Raw genomic sequence first — 18,435 nt, forward strand, 5'->3', positions numbered from 1 at the left:
ATAGAACAAATGATATTTTAAGACCAGACACATAGACAGGAAAAAGGATAGACTTGGTGTTAGAATAAAGGACAGTCATGGTTATGAGTTGGACCATTTCATGAAGTCGTATTTGGGGACCACTATCTAGTTATGGTCAGTGCTTCAGCATGTTCAGTACAGTTACGTTCAATGCTATGGTACCCAGAACCTTACTTGGATAATTGCTTCATGTTAAAATGACATCAGTGATATTATTTGGTGCTATATTACTACCACATAGCTTTTCTGCTGTAATTCTGTATTACACTTGGCAGTCAGTGAAGGGTACCAAAATTTAAAAGAAGAAAGTCAAAATCTTGGGAACCAACTTTGTGAAGAGCTGGGAGATGCATTGGAGAATTATGTTTCTTGCCCTCATGGATTATATACTACTCTGATCTTGGACTGGAAATATGATTTGAAAGAAAAATGACTCTTACCACGTATCTGGCATTTTTATTATATATATCTCTCTTCTAGAGATTATAAAACTTGAAAAGCAGTTAAGTATATTTCCAGCTATCAGAAAACAGGGATAAGAATAGTGATGATATATTGTATGTCTCTGTCCTTTTATCATTATTTTTGATAATAATAGGCTATGAGGATCTTTAAAAATTTGTTTCTAATTATAAATTTCAAAGTGTTAACATGGTTTACCCTTGCCTGAGTGGTATGTAAATAGAATTAATTTGGGGGGAATGTTCATATTTAATTGTTTTGATGAAGTAGCTGTGTCTCTTTTGTAAATATTTTTGTTTTATAATTGGAACTTCTGTACACTAGCATTTCTTCTGCCTATAGATTTTGGCTTTGGAGCTGATACTGGGAATGCATCCTCTGCTGATGTGGATTCAGGTTCTGGCCATTATCAGAGTGCTGAAGAGCAAGAAGTGGCTAGTCTAACCACACTTCACATCGATTCGGAAACAAGCAGTCTTAATCAACAAGCTTTTTGTACTGAAGTTGCAACGGTTACTGGTAAAGTTACTCAAGGGAGTGTATTCCTTAAGTGCATTTTTTTTTAAGCCACCAAAGAACCTTTTCAGACTTATATTTGATAGATTTTATGTATTACTTATTACTATTTAAGTATTATTTTTTTCACTCATCTTTATGTAACAATGGAGGGAAAAAAACATTAATATAAGAGTTTTTTGACCTGGAGTCCACATGGATAAGCTTCAGGGAACTCTATGAACTCCTAATACCGTAGGCAAAATTTTGTGTATGTTTGCACCAGAGCATTTCCTGCAGCAATTTTTAAATAAATAACCAAAAAAAGTTGAGGTACTGCACTTTACCTTTTTCATTGATTTTCAGAGTTAGCCTAGATTTTTGTAGATTTCTTTGGTAAACTATTTATTATTGCAAACATAAAGCACACTACCTAAAATAAGGTCTGTTTCTCAGTATACTAATATTCTGTATTTATATAGTAAATTAATATAGTAAATTATGCTTTTCAGCAACTTTTTGTGTGTGGTCAAACCTGACAATAATATGACAAGTGGGGTCCAAGAAATTGAGTCATGAAAGTCAGGGCCACATTATTCCAAGAGCAGTACCGTGACCAGAGGGAGCCTGAGCAGCCTGTGGCCCATACTTCAAGAGTTCCACTGTATTATCCAGATTCACTCTGGTTCCTACTGCAGTTTGACACCCCTTTGATGGATGATGGATGAAATATCAATAGGGTGGTTTTTGCATCCTGTGGTTGGCTGGAACTTGAAAGACTGGAGCAGTGATGTCTGCATGTCTGAATTAGGCACATTTCTTCAGCCAAATCAAACTGATGAAATTCGGCCAGTGAAATACTCACAGGAACCCATCCTATGTTTTCACATTCTTCTATTCCACATCTTTTCTACCAGAGGATAAGTAAGAACTTTAGCCTGCGCATTGCAGAATGAGGGCTGAGCCAGTTTGGTTGTATCCAAATAGGAGCCAGTTTGGTTGTATCCACAGTCTGATCGTTACAGAATTTAAGTTACTACTCAAAGAAGAATTCTTATTTTACAATAAACACCTTTTACTGTAGTTGTCCTTAAACATAAATTTAGATGAAAATTTGGATGAAAAGATACTCAACATTACTAGTAATGAGGGAATATAAATAATCCATGAGGTACAACTATACACATAATAAATCAGCTCAAGTTAAAAACACAATACCAGTGTTGAAGAGAGTGGAGCAACTGGAAATATCATACATTACATTATTGTAATGGGAATGCAAAATGGTAGGGCCACTCTGCAAAAATACGGCAGTATCTTTTAAAATTAAGCATACATTTACCATATGACCATTCCTAGGTATTTATTTCAGACATCTGTATGTGAAAGTTCATAACAGCATTATTCACAGTAGCTAAATTGAAAATAGTCCAAATATCCATTAACCAGTGAATGAATAATCAAATTGTAATGTATTCATCCATCCAGTATTCATTGAAATAGTATTCAGCAATAAAAAAGGAATTAAATGCTAATATATGCAAAACCATAGCTGACTCTCAAAAATATGCTTTTAAATGAAAGATGTCAAGGCTAGCAATGTTAGTGGCATATAGCAATGGGCAAGTTTCTCTTCTCCTGAATTGCCTCAAGCCTGAAGTAAGTGAAATAAAGTAGCAGTGGGTACCAGAGTTTCTATAGCTGGACCAGGAATGGAAGTAGGCATTCTTGCTCTCACTGATGGGCCCTATTAATTGGTATGTCCAGTTCTCATTCCACACTAGTCCCATAGTAGACATGGAATGAGACTGCTAGATGTGAAATCTTGTACAGTATTATGATTTTATTGACCTCTTTGGCCAGTTTATAACCTGATTTATCTTTTGATGTTTTCAGTTTGTGTTTTATTGGGCTTTTAAGCATTACATCTTAGGTAGAGGGTATTGAATATATTCTTTGTGGTAATTTTATGAAATTATATTTACAGGTTCAGAAAGTGCTTCTCCAGTCCATTCAGCTCTGGGATCCAGGTCACAGACACCTTCTCCTTCCACACTGAATATAGATCACATGGAACAAAAGGATCTACAGCTCGATGAGAAGCTCCACCACTCTGTTCTACAGACGCCAGATGACCTAGGCAATATTTGGAAATTAGATCTTTGCCATTCTTTCCTTTCAGGGCATTAGTGTCAGGAGATCTTAAATAAGGCATATTAAATTTGGTTATTTTATATATGTTATGTAAATATTATTATAAGTCTTTTGGACTTTTCTGTCTTTGGGAAATTAATTAGTATAACATTTTTTTTCTTGCCCTTAAAGAAAGATATTTGCATTCTGATTTTTGTTATTTTATTATAGTTGATTATAGTCCTGGTATTAGTGGTTACATTATTTTTGTATGTTATATTATCATTTACATTACCATTTCCTAAAGCAGGAAATACATAATTTGGCATCGTTATTCTTAATATTTTATCTGAAGAACCTGCTGAATCAAAGTAGGCAGTCCAAATGAAGTATTTTTATATTTAAGTAAATGGTTAAAAGTGACTAGGAAACCTTAGAAACTGCAAGTTAATAAAAAGTTATTTTTGTTAAGTCCTACATCATGTAACAAGCATCAGGATAAAAAGTCATTTTGAAAATATGCCAGAAAATTTGGTCAAGGACACAAGTGATAAGATATTTATAATGAATAATGTAAAATACTAGTTTTCATTGGTAGTGCAGCACATTTACTCTCTGGCCAAAGGAAGAAATTTAAAACCATGTGACTTCTGCCCCCCGCCCCCCCTTTTAAGGTACTCATTCTCTCTTTTTTTTTTTTTTTTTTTTTTTTTTGCGGTACGTGGGCCTCTCACTGTTGTGGCCTCTCCCGTTGCAGAGCACAGGCTCCGGACGTGCAGGCTCAGTGGCCATGGCTCACGGGCCCAGCCGCTCCACAGCATGTGGGATCTTCCCAGACCGGGGCACAAACCCGTGTCCCCTGCATCGGCAGGCGGACTCTCAACCACTGCACCACCAGGGAAGCCCTCATTCTCTTAATATGCAATTACCTAGCCCTGATTTTCTGGTTTGTAGATTATTTCTGACCTTTTCTTTCCTCCTCTTGGCCTGCAGTTTTTTGGTTTTTATTTTCAGCTTTTTCCCCAACATTTGGAAAAAATTTCAAACTCATGGAAAAGTTGCAAGACTAGTAAAATGAATACCCATAAATCCTTCAGATAAATTCACCAGTTGTTAATATTTTACCACTTTATCTTTCTCTCTACCTGTACACACATACACACACACACACACACACCCATTAAAACAACCCCACCGTACCCACCTTTTTTTTTTCTGAGCCATTTAAGAGTGAATTGCAAGTATCAGACCCTTTACACCTAAACACTTGAGCAAGTATGTCCTAAAAATAAGTATACATTTCCTACATAACCATAATATAAGGGCCACGTTCAGGATATTTAACATTGATACATCATTGCAATTTTAGTCTATAGTCAGTTATCCTCAGTTGTTCCAATAATGTCCTTCATAGTTACCAATCAGTTGAGTTATCACTATATTATGAAGGTTCTGTAGAATAGGGAGATGTTAACAGTGATGGTTAACCCTGTAGTGTTTTTTTAAAATTTTATTTTAGTGAATTTACACCAGAAACCTGTGTTTATTATTGTGAAAGACTGTCCAGTAACTTTTTAATAATATACTCAGTTATTGTACACTTTACATGCAGAGAAAAAAGTTAAACATTAAGAGTAGAGGATGTACATATACTGTGTATGACTTTGTAAATTATCAGTACACTGACATATTATCAAGCAGGAAAAAGTCTTTACTGACTTTCTAGTGATTTTGCCTTTTCCGTTATATACATTGCATAGAATTATGGCTTTTTTTTTTTTTTTTAAGCTGGAGGAGATCTATAATGATACCTACCTAAAGCATCTATTTTACAGATGAGGAGCTGTAGCTTCAGGGAGGTTATTAAATAATTTGTACAATATCACATAATTAGTGACAGAAATGAGACTAAGACCCTAGGTTACCTATATGTCTTATATATAATCATGCCAGTATTAATAAACAAAATAAATGTAATTATGGAAATTTTAGATTATATTTAAATTATTTTTTTCATGCCATTGTGATATCCCTTTTAATGCTAGGCCTGACTTAATTGTGAAATACAGAAATATATTTCTTCGGAAGGTTTAATTACAAAGAAATAGGCTTAGGAAGACTTCCTACAGGATCTGCCTTCAGCCTGAGATTTTCTGTTAATTTGATGATGGAACTTGAAGTAGCTATTAGGTTAAATAGAGAGTATGTACTTATAAATATGATCTTTATGTCAAATGTAAATTTCTCCATCTGTTATCTGCATCATTTTCTCCTTAGGTAAATCTAGATAGATGCCCTATTGCATAAGTAATTATTGTCAAAATAAGGAATTATGAACTAGCGAGGTTTTGACCTTACCAGGAAAAAATAACACTGATGCATCTTAACATTTCTTTTATTCACTTTTGTAGATATTTAAGATTATTAATTTGACTCCTATGTGTTTTTGTGATGAATTCTCTAGAAAAATTACTGACACCAGTGAATTATTTTTTTCTATAGAAATCAGTGAATTTCCATCTGAATGCTGTAGTGTGATGGCAGGGGGCACTCTCACAGGATGGCATGCTGATGTTGCTACTGTAATGTGGCGAAGAATGCTAGGTATTTTGGGAGATGTCAACGCTATTATGGATCCTGAAATACATGCTCAAGTTTTTGATTACCTCTGTGAACTTTGGCAGAATCTAGCTAAGGTAAAAAAGAAAAAGATAAAAAGGGAGAAGGAAAGAAAAATAAAGTATTAAGAAGTACAGAAAAAGCCTTAGATAACATCCACCCCCGCACTACGAACTGATGCCTTAACCATGTTTAAATATATTGTTAGTGGTAGGAACTAGATCTCAAGTTTAAGGTAAAATAAACTGGGAAAGAGAACACTTTTCATAGGTTTGTTGCATTTTATTTGAAAATTACAGATTAGAGATAACCTCGGCATTTCAACTGATAACCTGACCTCCCCTTCTCCACCGGTTTTAATTCCTCCACTGAGAATTCTTACACCTTGGCTTTTCAAGGTAAGCTTAATATATAAAATATTAATTAAAAAGTTTCATTTAGTAAATAAGTATGTGGTCAGTCTCAAACAGTAGAGAGAGAGAAGACTATTGTGTAGTCTTCTAGAGCACTTAGTTTTGTTTTTTGTGTGTTTTTGTGTTTTTTTGCTTTTGTTAAAATTTATTGAAGTATAGTTGATTTACAATGTTGTGTTAATTTCTACTCTGCAGCAAGCAAAGCGATTCAGTTATACATATATATATATACATACTTTTTCATGTACTTTTCCATTATGGTTTATCACAGGATATTGAATATAGTTCCCTGTAGAACACTTAATTTTTAACTAACCATTAGGGGTTATATAGAGAGGAGAGTGGGCCTAGCAAAATTATTATTTAGGTTGCATCATTTTTATTACTAAAACAAAAATGAATATAGTAAATTATGTTTTTATTGTATTTAAATGAAATGTAAACCTCAGTTTTGTGTTATAGAATATGCTAGTACTTCTAAAGAACTAATTCTTTTAAGTATTATATGATATGTTTGGTGCATTTTCCTAAGTGAAACAGTGTATAGTTATTCACACCTACATTGTATCATTTTAATGATAAAAATAATTTCAGGAATCCTGATATTTAGTTCATTAAAGAAAATGGGCCAACATAGAAATAAATGAAAACAAATATATAGCTTGCTATATTCAATTGTTTCAGTATTTAACAAACAGTATTTGGTTTTGAGTATTAAAAACAACATCTTTCAATTGTAGGCAACCATGTTAACTGATAAATATAAGCAAGGTAAATTACACGCCTATAAACTTATTTGTAATACAATGAAAAGAAGACAAGATGTTTCTCCAAATAGAGATTTCCTAACACACTTCTACAACATAATGCACTGTGGATTACTTCATATTGACCAGGTAAATATATGTACTTTGTAACAAGTCACTTTATAAGTTTATCTTTGATTCTTTATTCTGTTTAACTCTTGACTTTCAAGGTGTAGAATTAAAAACATTCCCTTATATTGTAATTTATTTACAGATTTATTCCATTTATAACCTCATTTATTCTGAAACATAGTTTCAAAACAAGCTATTGTAGTTGGGAGATTGACTTGATTATTAAGTGCATCTTTCTTCTAATGTTATAAGAACTGTTCACTCTTTGAAGAGATTAAAACATCCTTTGCTTACACGGACAACATCTTCCTTTAATGTCCTAAGGTACTTATTGTTAGGTATTTTGTAATTGTTACTTGATAACTGGCAATTGGGACTTAGGTATTTGCTCAGCTAGTCATGCAGCAGTCAGAGGTTTTTTTCTACTCTAAGAGTCAGCACATCACATTTTCTTATTTTTATAAATTGTATTACCATAGTGACAAGTATATTGATTTGCATCAATATAGTCATTACATTAGATAGTCATAAATATGTCTCTAGAACATTACTTCACAGGTCTTGATCCTGGCCATAAAACTGAAAAGTACAGGAAGTTGCCTGTCAAAGTAATGTAAATGTTTGTAATCACAACGTGGTTAAATTTCACTTGCAGTTCATTTCAGGAGCATTAAATTAATATTAAAAGATGATAATGTATCTTTCTGAAAAGTGAAAAAACTTCTTGTGTTAATTTGAAATAATTATTGTGTTCTACCTTATAAACATGTCTCAAATAAAATGATATTCTTAATTACTGGATAAAGAGCGTTCATTTAAATTGGATTGAGTAATACAACCTGCTATACTGCATCCTCATGGTAAATTCCAAAGGCAAAATGAATGAACAACCAAGTTGAGAATATTCCCTTAAAAATGCCTACCTCTGGATTTCTGAGGCTAGATGTCTATCATCAAAGGACTTCAATTTTTCTAAAAAAGAGAATTTCTCCAGTTGCCACATAACAGGTCATGCAACTTCAGACATCAGAGTTATCACGTGGAAGCAAATAGGTGGCAGAAGGAACTACTCTGCAATTAAGTTTTACAACACATGGGCCGTATTTTTTTTTTTTTTTTTTTTTTTTTTTTGTGGTATGCAGGCCTCTCATTGTTGTGGCCTCTCCCGTTGCAGAGCACAGGCTCCGGATGCGCAGGCTCAGCGGCCATGGCTCAGGGGCCCAGCCCCTCCACAGCATGTGGGATCTTCCCGGACCAGGGCACGAACCCTTGTCCCCTGCATCAGCAGGCGGACTCTCAACCACTGCGCCACCAGGGAAGCCTGGGCCTTATATTTTTAACCCTCCGAAGTAGAGACCCTTCTAACTGGCTCTCTAGGGTGAAAAAAAAAAAAAAATGCTGTATTGATGTCAGTTAAAAAGAAAAGTGTTTGCAGTTTACTTTCCTGTGACAAAATATAGTACAAAGCATGGATTATTTGGAAGAATTAAAATTAGTCTTTCCAGTTAGCCAACGAGTTATAGTTATTACCTGTTTTATTATTTCATACATGTCTATTTTTAAGGATATTGATTAGCTGATACCCAAGATTACATTTGTGATATTTTTCTTCTCCTCTTTTCTTTATTCCTAAGGATATTGTCAATACAATCATCAAGCACTGCTCACCTCAATTTTTTTCACTTGGTTTGCCTGGTGCCACAATGCTTATTATGGATTTTATTGTAGCAGCTGGTAGAGTGGCTTCTTCAGCTTTTCTCAATGTAAGTTTTTATTTCCTGTCCTTCATAATATAACAAACTGCGGTTAACCAAGATTCATCTAACAGAGCAACAAAGGAAGAGCCATTGTTGATAAAATATAACAAACTGATATTCAGGAAGATATGTAATTTAATTAGAATTGATTGTCTCTCCCACTTTAAAAAAAAAGTAAACAATTCTGAAGTGTAAGAAAGTACTAAAATTATTTGATAAATTGACCCAGGATCTACAAAAATGGGTTAAATCTGATAAGCAAAACAATTTAAAATTGAGGAAATCTAAGGAAACAAACAGGGAGGGAAGAAAATTTTGAAAATGGGCAATGAGCTATAGCAAAAGAGAAGAAAGAAATATAGGTGAGGTAACCCAGAAATATGCTCTAGGAGTAAACTCTAAAACAGCATGTGAGGATTTTTCATACAGTTTGGAGCTGTGAGACAATGCCAGGTAACTTAGTATAACTGGAACATGTTCAGATATAAGTGGCAGAAGTGAACTAAGGAGGAAGGCAGTAACTCTGTTTGTAGTGCTCAAGAGGTTAGATTTCATCCTAAGGAAAGAATGAGTAGCCGTTGAAAGATTTTAAGCAGAGTGACATGATCACATTTGTATTTTAGAAAGATTACCCTGGAACAAAGTATAAATGAGAAATAACTGAATGTCTACTGGGAAAAACTAAAAGTATTTGGGAAAGAAAAATCAGTCATACTTGACTAGTGCTAGTTATAAAACTTGCAAAGCAGTTTAACATGTTATTTCATTTATAAGCTGCAAAAGACCAACAGTGAATGAAAAGGAGTTCTATTTGGGGCATAGGAAGCTGCCTGTTAGACACCCATGAGATGTCAGAAGGGCCACTGTATATACAAGTCAGGATCTCAAAGGAGATGTCTGGACCAAAAATGTAAAACTGGGAGACATTAGCTTACAGATGCTATTGAAAGCCATGAAACTGGATACAGTCACCTAGAGGAAATGTGCACATAAGAGAACAACCTATATTTATAGCTAGTTATTAACCCTGTTTCCCTAGTTCCTGGAGAACAGTGATCATGTCTTACTTATCTTGGTATCTTCAGGGCCTGGCACAGCATCATGGTTATAGGTATTTATTAATTGAATCTGTAAATATATATTCAGCACTTAGTATGTGTTCAACATGGTGCTAAGCCCTTTTGTGGTTATTATACTTTTGTTTCCCCTTGTGTACAAAGTGTTCCTTTGTGTGGAATATAGAAGGATATAGAATAAATGAGATACACGTTGTACTCAGGGAGCATATAGTCTGCTGCTGGGAAGATAGAAAAATATATTAACAACTATAGAATGTAGGACAACAAAGAGGTACCAGTAGGAGGAGCTTAGCATAGTGGTTAAAAGCATGGGTTCAAATCCCAGCTCTGCCACTTAATTAGCGGTGAGACCTTGTGCAAGTTACTTGATTTCTCTGTGTCTAAGTTTCTTCTTCTATAAAATGGAGGTAACCTTCCTCATCTGGTTATTTTATGGGGATTTGAGTTAGTATTTGTAACATGGTTGGAACATTATATGACACATTGTATGTGCAATTTAAGTGTTTGTTAAACAAAATAAAATTATTTGGTAATTAAGACAGAGGAGAGATCTTTTTTTTTTAAGGGATATCAGGAGGTTCCATGGAAAAGATATTTGAGTAGGTCCGTGAAAGATTAGTAGTATTTTTATGAGTGAAAATGGAGAAGGGGGAAGGTATTCCAGGCATAGGGAAACAGGCATGAGTAAGCTGTGTCCTAGGAATGACAAATAATTCATTTTGTTTACAAGCTAGTTAGTCTAACTAGAGAGTAGTAGACACAAAGAACAGAAAGGTACTTTAGATCCCAGCTACCCAAAATGTGGTCTGCACACCGGAAACATTTGGCATGCAGAATCTCAGACCTCATCCCAGACCTACTGAAACAGAATATATATTTTAACTATATCCCAAATAATTGGTATGGACAGTAAAGATTGAGAAGCACTGCTTTAGACTATATCTTGGAGGGTCTGTTAATGCCAGGGATCAGATTATAATGCTATATTTTATATTAGATAAACAGTTGAATTTTTTAAAGTAGGGAGAGAGATGATTAAATCTGTGCTTTGCTAATGTTAAATAAGTGTATTAAACTGGGAATAGATTAAATGGAAGACAAACTAAAGATGGTAAACAAGTTACAAGGCTATTTTAGTATTAACAGAGTACACAGATTATCAATCTCTTGGATACTGGCAAAAGCTGATAGAACTCAGAGGAGCCTGATGCATAAACCAATGCCATTTTTTAATGCATTTACTATGAAAACTATAACTGTTCAGTTGGCTGATTATTCCAGATGAGTAGTTGGCACATTTCCTACAGCCCTGATGTCCTTAGGCATCCATTTTAAATTTATTTATTTATTATTGTTTTTTTGGCCGTGTTGGGTCTTCATTTCTGCACGAGGGCTTTCTCTAGTTGCGGCGAGCGGGGGCCACTCTTCATCGCGGTGCGCGGGCCTCTCACTGTCGCAGCCTCTCTTGCTGCGGAGCACAAGCTCCAGACACGCAGACTCAGTAGCTGTGGCTCACGGGCCCAGTTGCTCCGCGGCATGTAGGATCTTCCCAGACCAGGGCTCGAACCCGTGTCCCCTGCATTGGCAGGCAGATTCTCAACCACTGCACCACCAGGGAAGCCCAGGCATCCATTTTATGTGACTAAACCGTCCCCCTATCTAGAAGGATACTACTTTTGTAACATCCTTGGGAAAATTTTAAAAACAGTTGTTTTCTGTTTTCTGTGGTTCTTATGAGGAACACCTATTGAGAAAGGCTGCATAGGAAGCCAAATCATTACAAGAATTAAACCTGACACATCACCACTGTAAGGTTATGGGCAGTCTTTTCCTCTGGACGGTGTTGGAGATACACAGTCTAAATCTTGCTCTTTGGAGTTTCATTTTAGATCCCACACATATCATCTTCCTTTTGTTAATCCCCCCGCCCCCAGGCAGATTTCAAAGTAATTTGATTAGGTTTTGCCTTTCTTAATTACAGTTCCATTCCAGTTCTGCCTCCCATTATGCCCCACATACTTAAATGAATATTCCCAGTTTTTTTATCCAACTTTAAAGAAAAACCCTTAGCTAATCTCTATCATTAAATATTGGGGGTGTTTTTCAGTTTCATTTTTATAGTAAAATTGATTTTAAATCGGGATGGTGGATGTGAGCTTACCCCGCCCCATTATACTGCTGGCCTTGTATCTGTAAATCTAGATTATTTTTTTAATATGGAAATGAGTTGTTTTGTTGAAAATCATAATATCACCTCTGTTATAACATTTATTAACAAGGAAATCCTTTGGAGATAGGTTCTTGTTTTATGTAAATAGAAGAAGTTTTATATTTCTAATAGATTGGTTTTAGCATTTTTGTTAGGTGTTATTAAACATATAAATCAATTTGTAGGTATTTTAGTAAACAAAGCAATTTATCAGTAGGTGGATGTTGATGTTAGGTGGGCATGCAAGAAGGCAGAAGAAAAAAGAAATGTTCAGTGCTGATACTTCAGAAATGGCTTAATACAGCTAAGGAAAAAAGATGAAAAGTTACCTTCATCTGCAGTCCAAGCATAATTTCTAATTTTGTTTTTAGTAAGTAGTATAGGTAGTGTTTTCATCTTGTGCATAATATCATAAAACACATCTAGACTAATGCCTGTGTCTTGAAGATATATTGACCATTTTCATCCTTAGTTACTTTATTCATCCTTAGATAGTAACGGATATAATCTAGAGATCATGAGTCTTCTGCTCATTAGAACAATATGTTACGATGTGTGAATTGCCTTTGGAATGAAAGTATTTATATTTTTCCTCAAAATTAGGGTAATTTTATGCTGTTAGCTAAAACTGTATTCCTGTATACATACTCAGTAGCTGTACCCACATTTCTGCTTATTAGCTGCTCTTAAAGAAAGCTCTACTATTTGTTCGTTGCATTTTTTGAGAATAACAGTAGTTTTAGTGGAAAGTATAGATGAAAACCTAATCTTTTTGTGTTCCCCTTTCCTTTTTCAATTTTGCTTGTACTCTGACTTCCCTGTGTAATCTGGTTAGGTAATAAAGTAATTTTTCTGATAATTAAAGATTTTTAAAATCTCATACATAGGCACCAAGAGTGGAAGCACAAGTTCTTCTTGGATCTTTGGTTTGCTTTCCCAACTTATATTGTGAACTGCCTGCTCTCCATCCCAACATTCCTGATATTGCTGTGTCTCAATTTACAGATGTTAAGGTAAGAAATTAGGTGCTAATTTTTAGCGTTTAAATGACTTTATAATCATAACAGTATATTCAGTAAAATTTGTGGTCTTCATTTTCCTCTTGAAATCCACACAATTGTTAAAGAACTTTAGCCAGCTGTACCCCTCAGACACAAAGGCTGGAATGTCCATTAGGAGCATAACCTTTTTTTATAACTATTACTTTGGAAACATTTTCTCATTATTGAACCCACTCACATGTCATTATCTTAGGATTCATTCATTCACTCACTGAACATTTATTGAAATCCCATGAGCCATATACTATGCTGCTAATGTAAGGCTTCTAAGATTGAGATGGCACTCGACCTACATATTTGGCTGTCTCCTTCTCCCAGTTTTCCAAGGTGATGAATCAAACAATGTAATGGAATATTCTAGTCTGCTATAGGAAACTGTGGAATTGGGGTGGAGATCCCATGTACCTGAAGCATTAACAGGCTTGAGTAAGAGATGGTGCAAAATTGAACTGTCTATACAATTGCTTACCCAGGTAGTAAATCTTTAAAAAAAAAAAGAAAAGATAGTGTCTAATTAGGAGTAGACATACCCTAATTGTTGTTTACAAGCCTTTTAAAAAATTTCAAGTAAAAAAAATTGGTGAAAAGTTGTTTTGTGCCTCTGTAGAGGTCAGCCTCTGTTTGAAGGGGAAGGTGTGACATGATCAGAATCCTTAGTCCTCTGGACTCAGTAATTCTTAGACCAGGGTAGAGGGGAGTGGTGAGGTCAGGTTTCGTAGTTAGGATAAAGGCACTTAGTGCTCTGGACCCAGCAATGTGCGTGGTAGTGAATAATTCCGTCACTAAGTCAAGACCTGTCTCTAACTGAATGCCCATGTATTATAAATTCCCACAGGTTTAACAGTCCTAAGAAGTTGTGCTTGTTATAGTAATTGCCAGATGGTCTCTGTTTGACCTGAATTGGCCCTAGAATTAGAAGGGAAAAGAGAATAAAGAAGGGATGAGAGAGGGGCATTCTATCTCCTCAGAAGTCATGCTGATGATTTTTTTTTAAACTTGTGCTTTCTCTGAAAGAAATGTTTTAAATCAAATTTTTGTCAGTAGTTTTGCATATACTTTCCATACCACCTGTATTTCTCTGTGCAACATTTGTAATAATTACACTTGTAATTATTTTTCAGTGTCTGATTTATACTTTAGACAAATAAGTACCACAAGGTCTTAGTTATTGCTATATCCTCAGAGCTTAACACGTTGCTTGGCATGTAGAATATTCTCCCAAAACATTTGTTAAACAAGTGAACTCCACTTAAACATAAAATTGTAGGGGCCGATGCAGATTTATAATGATATTTAATTAAAACTATACAAATTGACCTTTAGTATTCAGGGATGTAATGGCTTTGGTTTCTTCTATTTTCAGAAGATCCTGAAGGTCAAAGATAGGTAAGAGTTTCAGTTTGCTTAGGCCGTTTTGAGTTTGTTTGGGCTTAGCCTAGCCTACTATATGTGATTTGTATGATCAGAGTGGCCTTGTCCTTTGCTGGCCATTGTATAGGCAGTAATGGCTGAAGTGATTAAAAGAAAAAACCAAAATAACACTATTACATAGAAAGCTCTTGGGCTTAAACAATAGGTAGCTTCCAAGTACCTATTCATTGCTAGCCATTGGGTTAGGTGCTAAATTCACAAAGATAAGTAGAAGGTTACTCCTCTGAGGAGCTTACAATCTAGATAGCTGATAAATCCTTAGTGAGTGAATAATTGAATGATTTTTAAAAACCATATTAACTATTAACTAGCACTTATCGCAAAACTCACACATAAGAAGAGGAAGCTTTCTTTTAAATGATAATTCTCAAAGTTGTGAAAAGTTTTGTTCATACCTTTGAGCTATTAAATCTGCTTTAATTATCTTTATAGTGAGCATTTTATTACTCTTCTAATCAGGAGAAAAGTTTTTGAACATATACATTTGGTGATAAATTTCAAAAATCATTTGTCTGCTATAACAAAATACTACAGACTGGGTAGCTTATAAGTGACAGAAATGTCTCACAGTTCTGGAAGCTAAGTCCAAAATCAAGGCTCTAGCATAATCACATTCTGGTGAAGACCCTCTTCCTGGTTCATAGCCGGTGCCTTCTTGCTGTGTCCTCACAGAGTAGAAGGTGCTTAGGGAACTCTGTGGGAGTCTCTTATTTATAAGAGCATTAATCCCATTCATAAAGGCCCCACTCTCATGGCCTAAGTACCTCCTAATACCATCATCTTCAGGGGTTAGGATTGCAATGTACGAATTTGGGGGGAAGGCACAAACATTCAGACCATACCATTGTTTTATTTATTTAGCTAATTTTATGCATAACATTGGAATATACTAAAAGTATGTACATGAGAACGAAAAATGTCTGTTTTATTTTGCTATTGTATCCCTAGCGCCTGACACAGTGCCTGGGTCCGTGGTGGCTGTTTAATAAATATTTGTTAAATAAATGAATGAAAAATCTTAGTCATTGCTAATATTTCTCCTTCATTTTAGGAACTTATAATCAAAACTGTATTAAGCTCGGCAAGAGATGAGCCCTCTGGTCCTGCACGGTAAGTCAGATATTCTTAAGACTTGACATAGCTATTCTGTGTTAGTAGTTTTATTTTAGAAGTTAACAGAATTATTTAGCAGTCCAGATTGTTTCAGATACACAAAAGCTATTCTGAATCACAAATTTAAATTATTTGGATGATTAAATACATTTTTTCATTATTTAAGTATGAACCTTCCCTTCAGTAAAAAAAATAAAATCCTAGTCACCTTCTTCAGTATCTTCACCTTCTGTGTCCAAAATGATTTCTTTTAATTTTATTTAAGTAGATTTTGCTTTCCCTTCAGATTATATTTGTCACCGTCTCTCATGTAGTACCTTGAAATATGGTACTAGTTACCCAATGAATGTTTGTTAAATTGAATTAAAATATTTTAATATTTTAATTCAATTTTATTTTCAATTTTAATTTCAATTTTAATTTCAATTTTATTAAAGTAATATATCTAAGAAAATAGTATATATTAATATTTATAAATATTTGATCAGGATATTTTTAAAAAATAGAATGTAAATAATAAGATTTTAGAATGTTTTTGTTTTTAAATGTCTCATTAAGAAGTGAAAACTGTGGCATTTTGTCTGTGTTACTAAACCTTTCTCAAAAAGGTTGATTTAAATCAGCATGTTGCCTAACCTATAATGGAAAAGAATCTGAAAAAGAATATATATACATAACTGAATCATTTTGCTGTACACCTGAAACTAACACATTGTAAATCAACTATACTTCAATTAAAAAAAAAAAGCATGTTGCCAATAGCATACCATGCTCCTTCTTTTCCCCCAAATATCATATATCATTATTTTATATTTCTTGAACCTCCACAAAGCTGTGTCTTTTTCAATAATCTACACATTATTTGACTCAAGGTTCATAATGGTACAGATCATGACTTTGACCGTTTGGATTCTAATTCTAAGTTAAACCTCTTCTTTTTCCAGCAACTAAAAGTAATGAGCAATTTTCTTAAATGAGACATAGCTCCAGCTTTTTAATTCAGTTGTGTATTTTTCTTACTTAATAGCCAAGGTAACTAAAAACAAGTTTTTTTGAGTGAATTCTTTTTCAACATTAATTCTATTTTAATACTGCTCAGCTACTCCAGAAAATGACATTGTCTTTTCCATTATCCCACATTTTCATTTCTTTTAGCTTTAGCCCCAAATTTGATGATTTTCGATATTCTTTCCCTAGCATTTTCTGTGTTAATAATGACAACCTTTTAAGTTTACGAGGATATTCCTATAATATTGTTTCATTTAATCCTCATCACAATTTTAAGAAATTATTGGAATCATCATTATTCTTCCAATTTTGCTAGCAAGAAACTGATGGCTTAGAAAACTAACATTCATTAAGCCTTTTCTACGTGTCAGCCACTGTTCTAAACACTTTATTACCTCACTTAATCTTTACAACAACTCTCAGAGAATTTCAGTAATATGCCCTATCACCCAGAAAATGTAGAGCCATGATTAAAACTCTGACAGTTTGTCTTCAGAGCCTTATTAGATGCATAAGTAATAAGTGGCAGAACCAGAATTGAACCTATAGCTTCTGATTCTACATCTTCTGCCTTTTTTTTTCTTTTGCGGTACGCGGGCCTCTCACTGTTGTGGCCTCTCCCGTTGCAGAGCACAGGCTCCGGACGTGCAGGCTCAGCGGCCATGGCTCACGGGCCTAGCCGCTCCGAGGCATGTGGGATCTTCCCAGACCGGGGCACGAACCTGTGTCCCCTGCATCGGCAGGCGGACTCTCAACCACTGTGCCACCAGGGAAGCCCTGCCTTTTTTTTTTTTTTTTTTTTTTTAAAAAAACTTCATTGCCTCTCAGGTGAAAGAATATCAAAGCCTAAAACATAATTGACGAGATGTACACTTGGGAATCATTAACATGATAGCTCGTTGACAGTATAGGAAAATCCCAGAAGTCGAACGTTAAACGTTTTCTAAACTTGTTTGCCTATACTTTTCAGGAATGTAAGGCCTTAGAAGCTTATACCCCAGAATCTGACTAGTAGCAGAAAGTTGAGCCATACTGGGAATAATCTAGATTATTTTGACATCTTGAAGAATGTAGGAAGCTGTACACACACATGCACACACAAAAACTGATGTTAACCTTTAAAAAGCAAAAACCAAAAAACAAAAACTTAAGCATTTGTACTCCCAGTCTGTGCCTTTTACTGTGTCTTTAGTTAGCTGCATCTATGGAGAACTTTGCTTCACTTCAGAGTTTATTGTTATTTTAGGATTACAGCTCCTTCCACTGCTAAAGCTGTCACTTGGTTATTTAGATCTATAAATGTTACATAAGATTGATGGGTGGACAACAGTAGGGAAGAAAGGAAGCTGTAGACCTCACATAGAAGACTTTCTATAGTTTTGATAGTAAATTAGTAGCATTAACACTGATGGACTGAAAGAAGGGACTTAACTTCTGATCCATTATGTTCAGGAAGAAAAATATTTCTGCATTGAATTGTTCTGAAATTTAGCATTCTACTGAATTTAATTTAAGAATATCAGTATCAGGACATGCAAGATATGTCAGGAAACTAGAAGGAGCTGACTTTCTTTTAATACTTAGAAACATTATATGCTTCATGAGAAGCTTATACTTGAACACACTAATAGAATTTTTACTGATTCTGATCATCAGATTACTTTCTTCAAGCTGAAACTCAGTTGAAGTAGGGAACTGAAGTTTCACAAGACATGAGGAAACAGAACAAAAAATCTCCAAGTTCTGTTTCTGTTGG

The 18,435-nt window shown here is 34.7% G+C and overlaps 1 protein-coding gene across 7 annotated transcripts in view; it reads left to right on the plus strand.

Annotated features, from left to right (window-relative positions):
• Window positions 1-18,435, plus strand: part of RALGAPA1 (Ral GTPase activating protein catalytic subunit alpha 1) — a 221,604-nt gene that overhangs the window by 113,468 nt on the left and 89,701 nt on the right. For all 7 annotated transcript variants that reach the window (XM_060004676.2, XM_060004671.2, XM_060004677.2 and 4 more), the window contains 8 exons: window positions 826-1,002; window positions 2,966-3,118; window positions 5,614-5,807; window positions 6,030-6,128; window positions 6,884-7,039; window positions 8,656-8,784; window positions 12,954-13,079; window positions 15,610-15,668. In XM_060004676.2, the coding sequence (XP_059860659.1) occupies window positions 826-1,002; window positions 2,966-3,118; window positions 5,614-5,807; window positions 6,030-6,128; window positions 6,884-7,039; window positions 8,656-8,784; window positions 12,954-13,079; window positions 15,610-15,668 (1,093 nt within the window). The remainder of the gene's footprint in view (window positions 1-825; window positions 1,003-2,965; window positions 3,119-5,613; window positions 5,808-6,029; window positions 6,129-6,883; window positions 7,040-8,655; window positions 8,785-12,953; window positions 13,080-15,609; window positions 15,669-18,435) is intronic.

The sequence above is a fragment of the Delphinus delphis genome, chromosome 2 (genome assembly GCF_949987515.2).
Source record: "Delphinus delphis chromosome 2, mDelDel1.2, whole genome shotgun sequence".
NCBI lineage: Eukaryota > Metazoa > Chordata > Mammalia > Artiodactyla > Delphinidae > Delphinus > Delphinus delphis.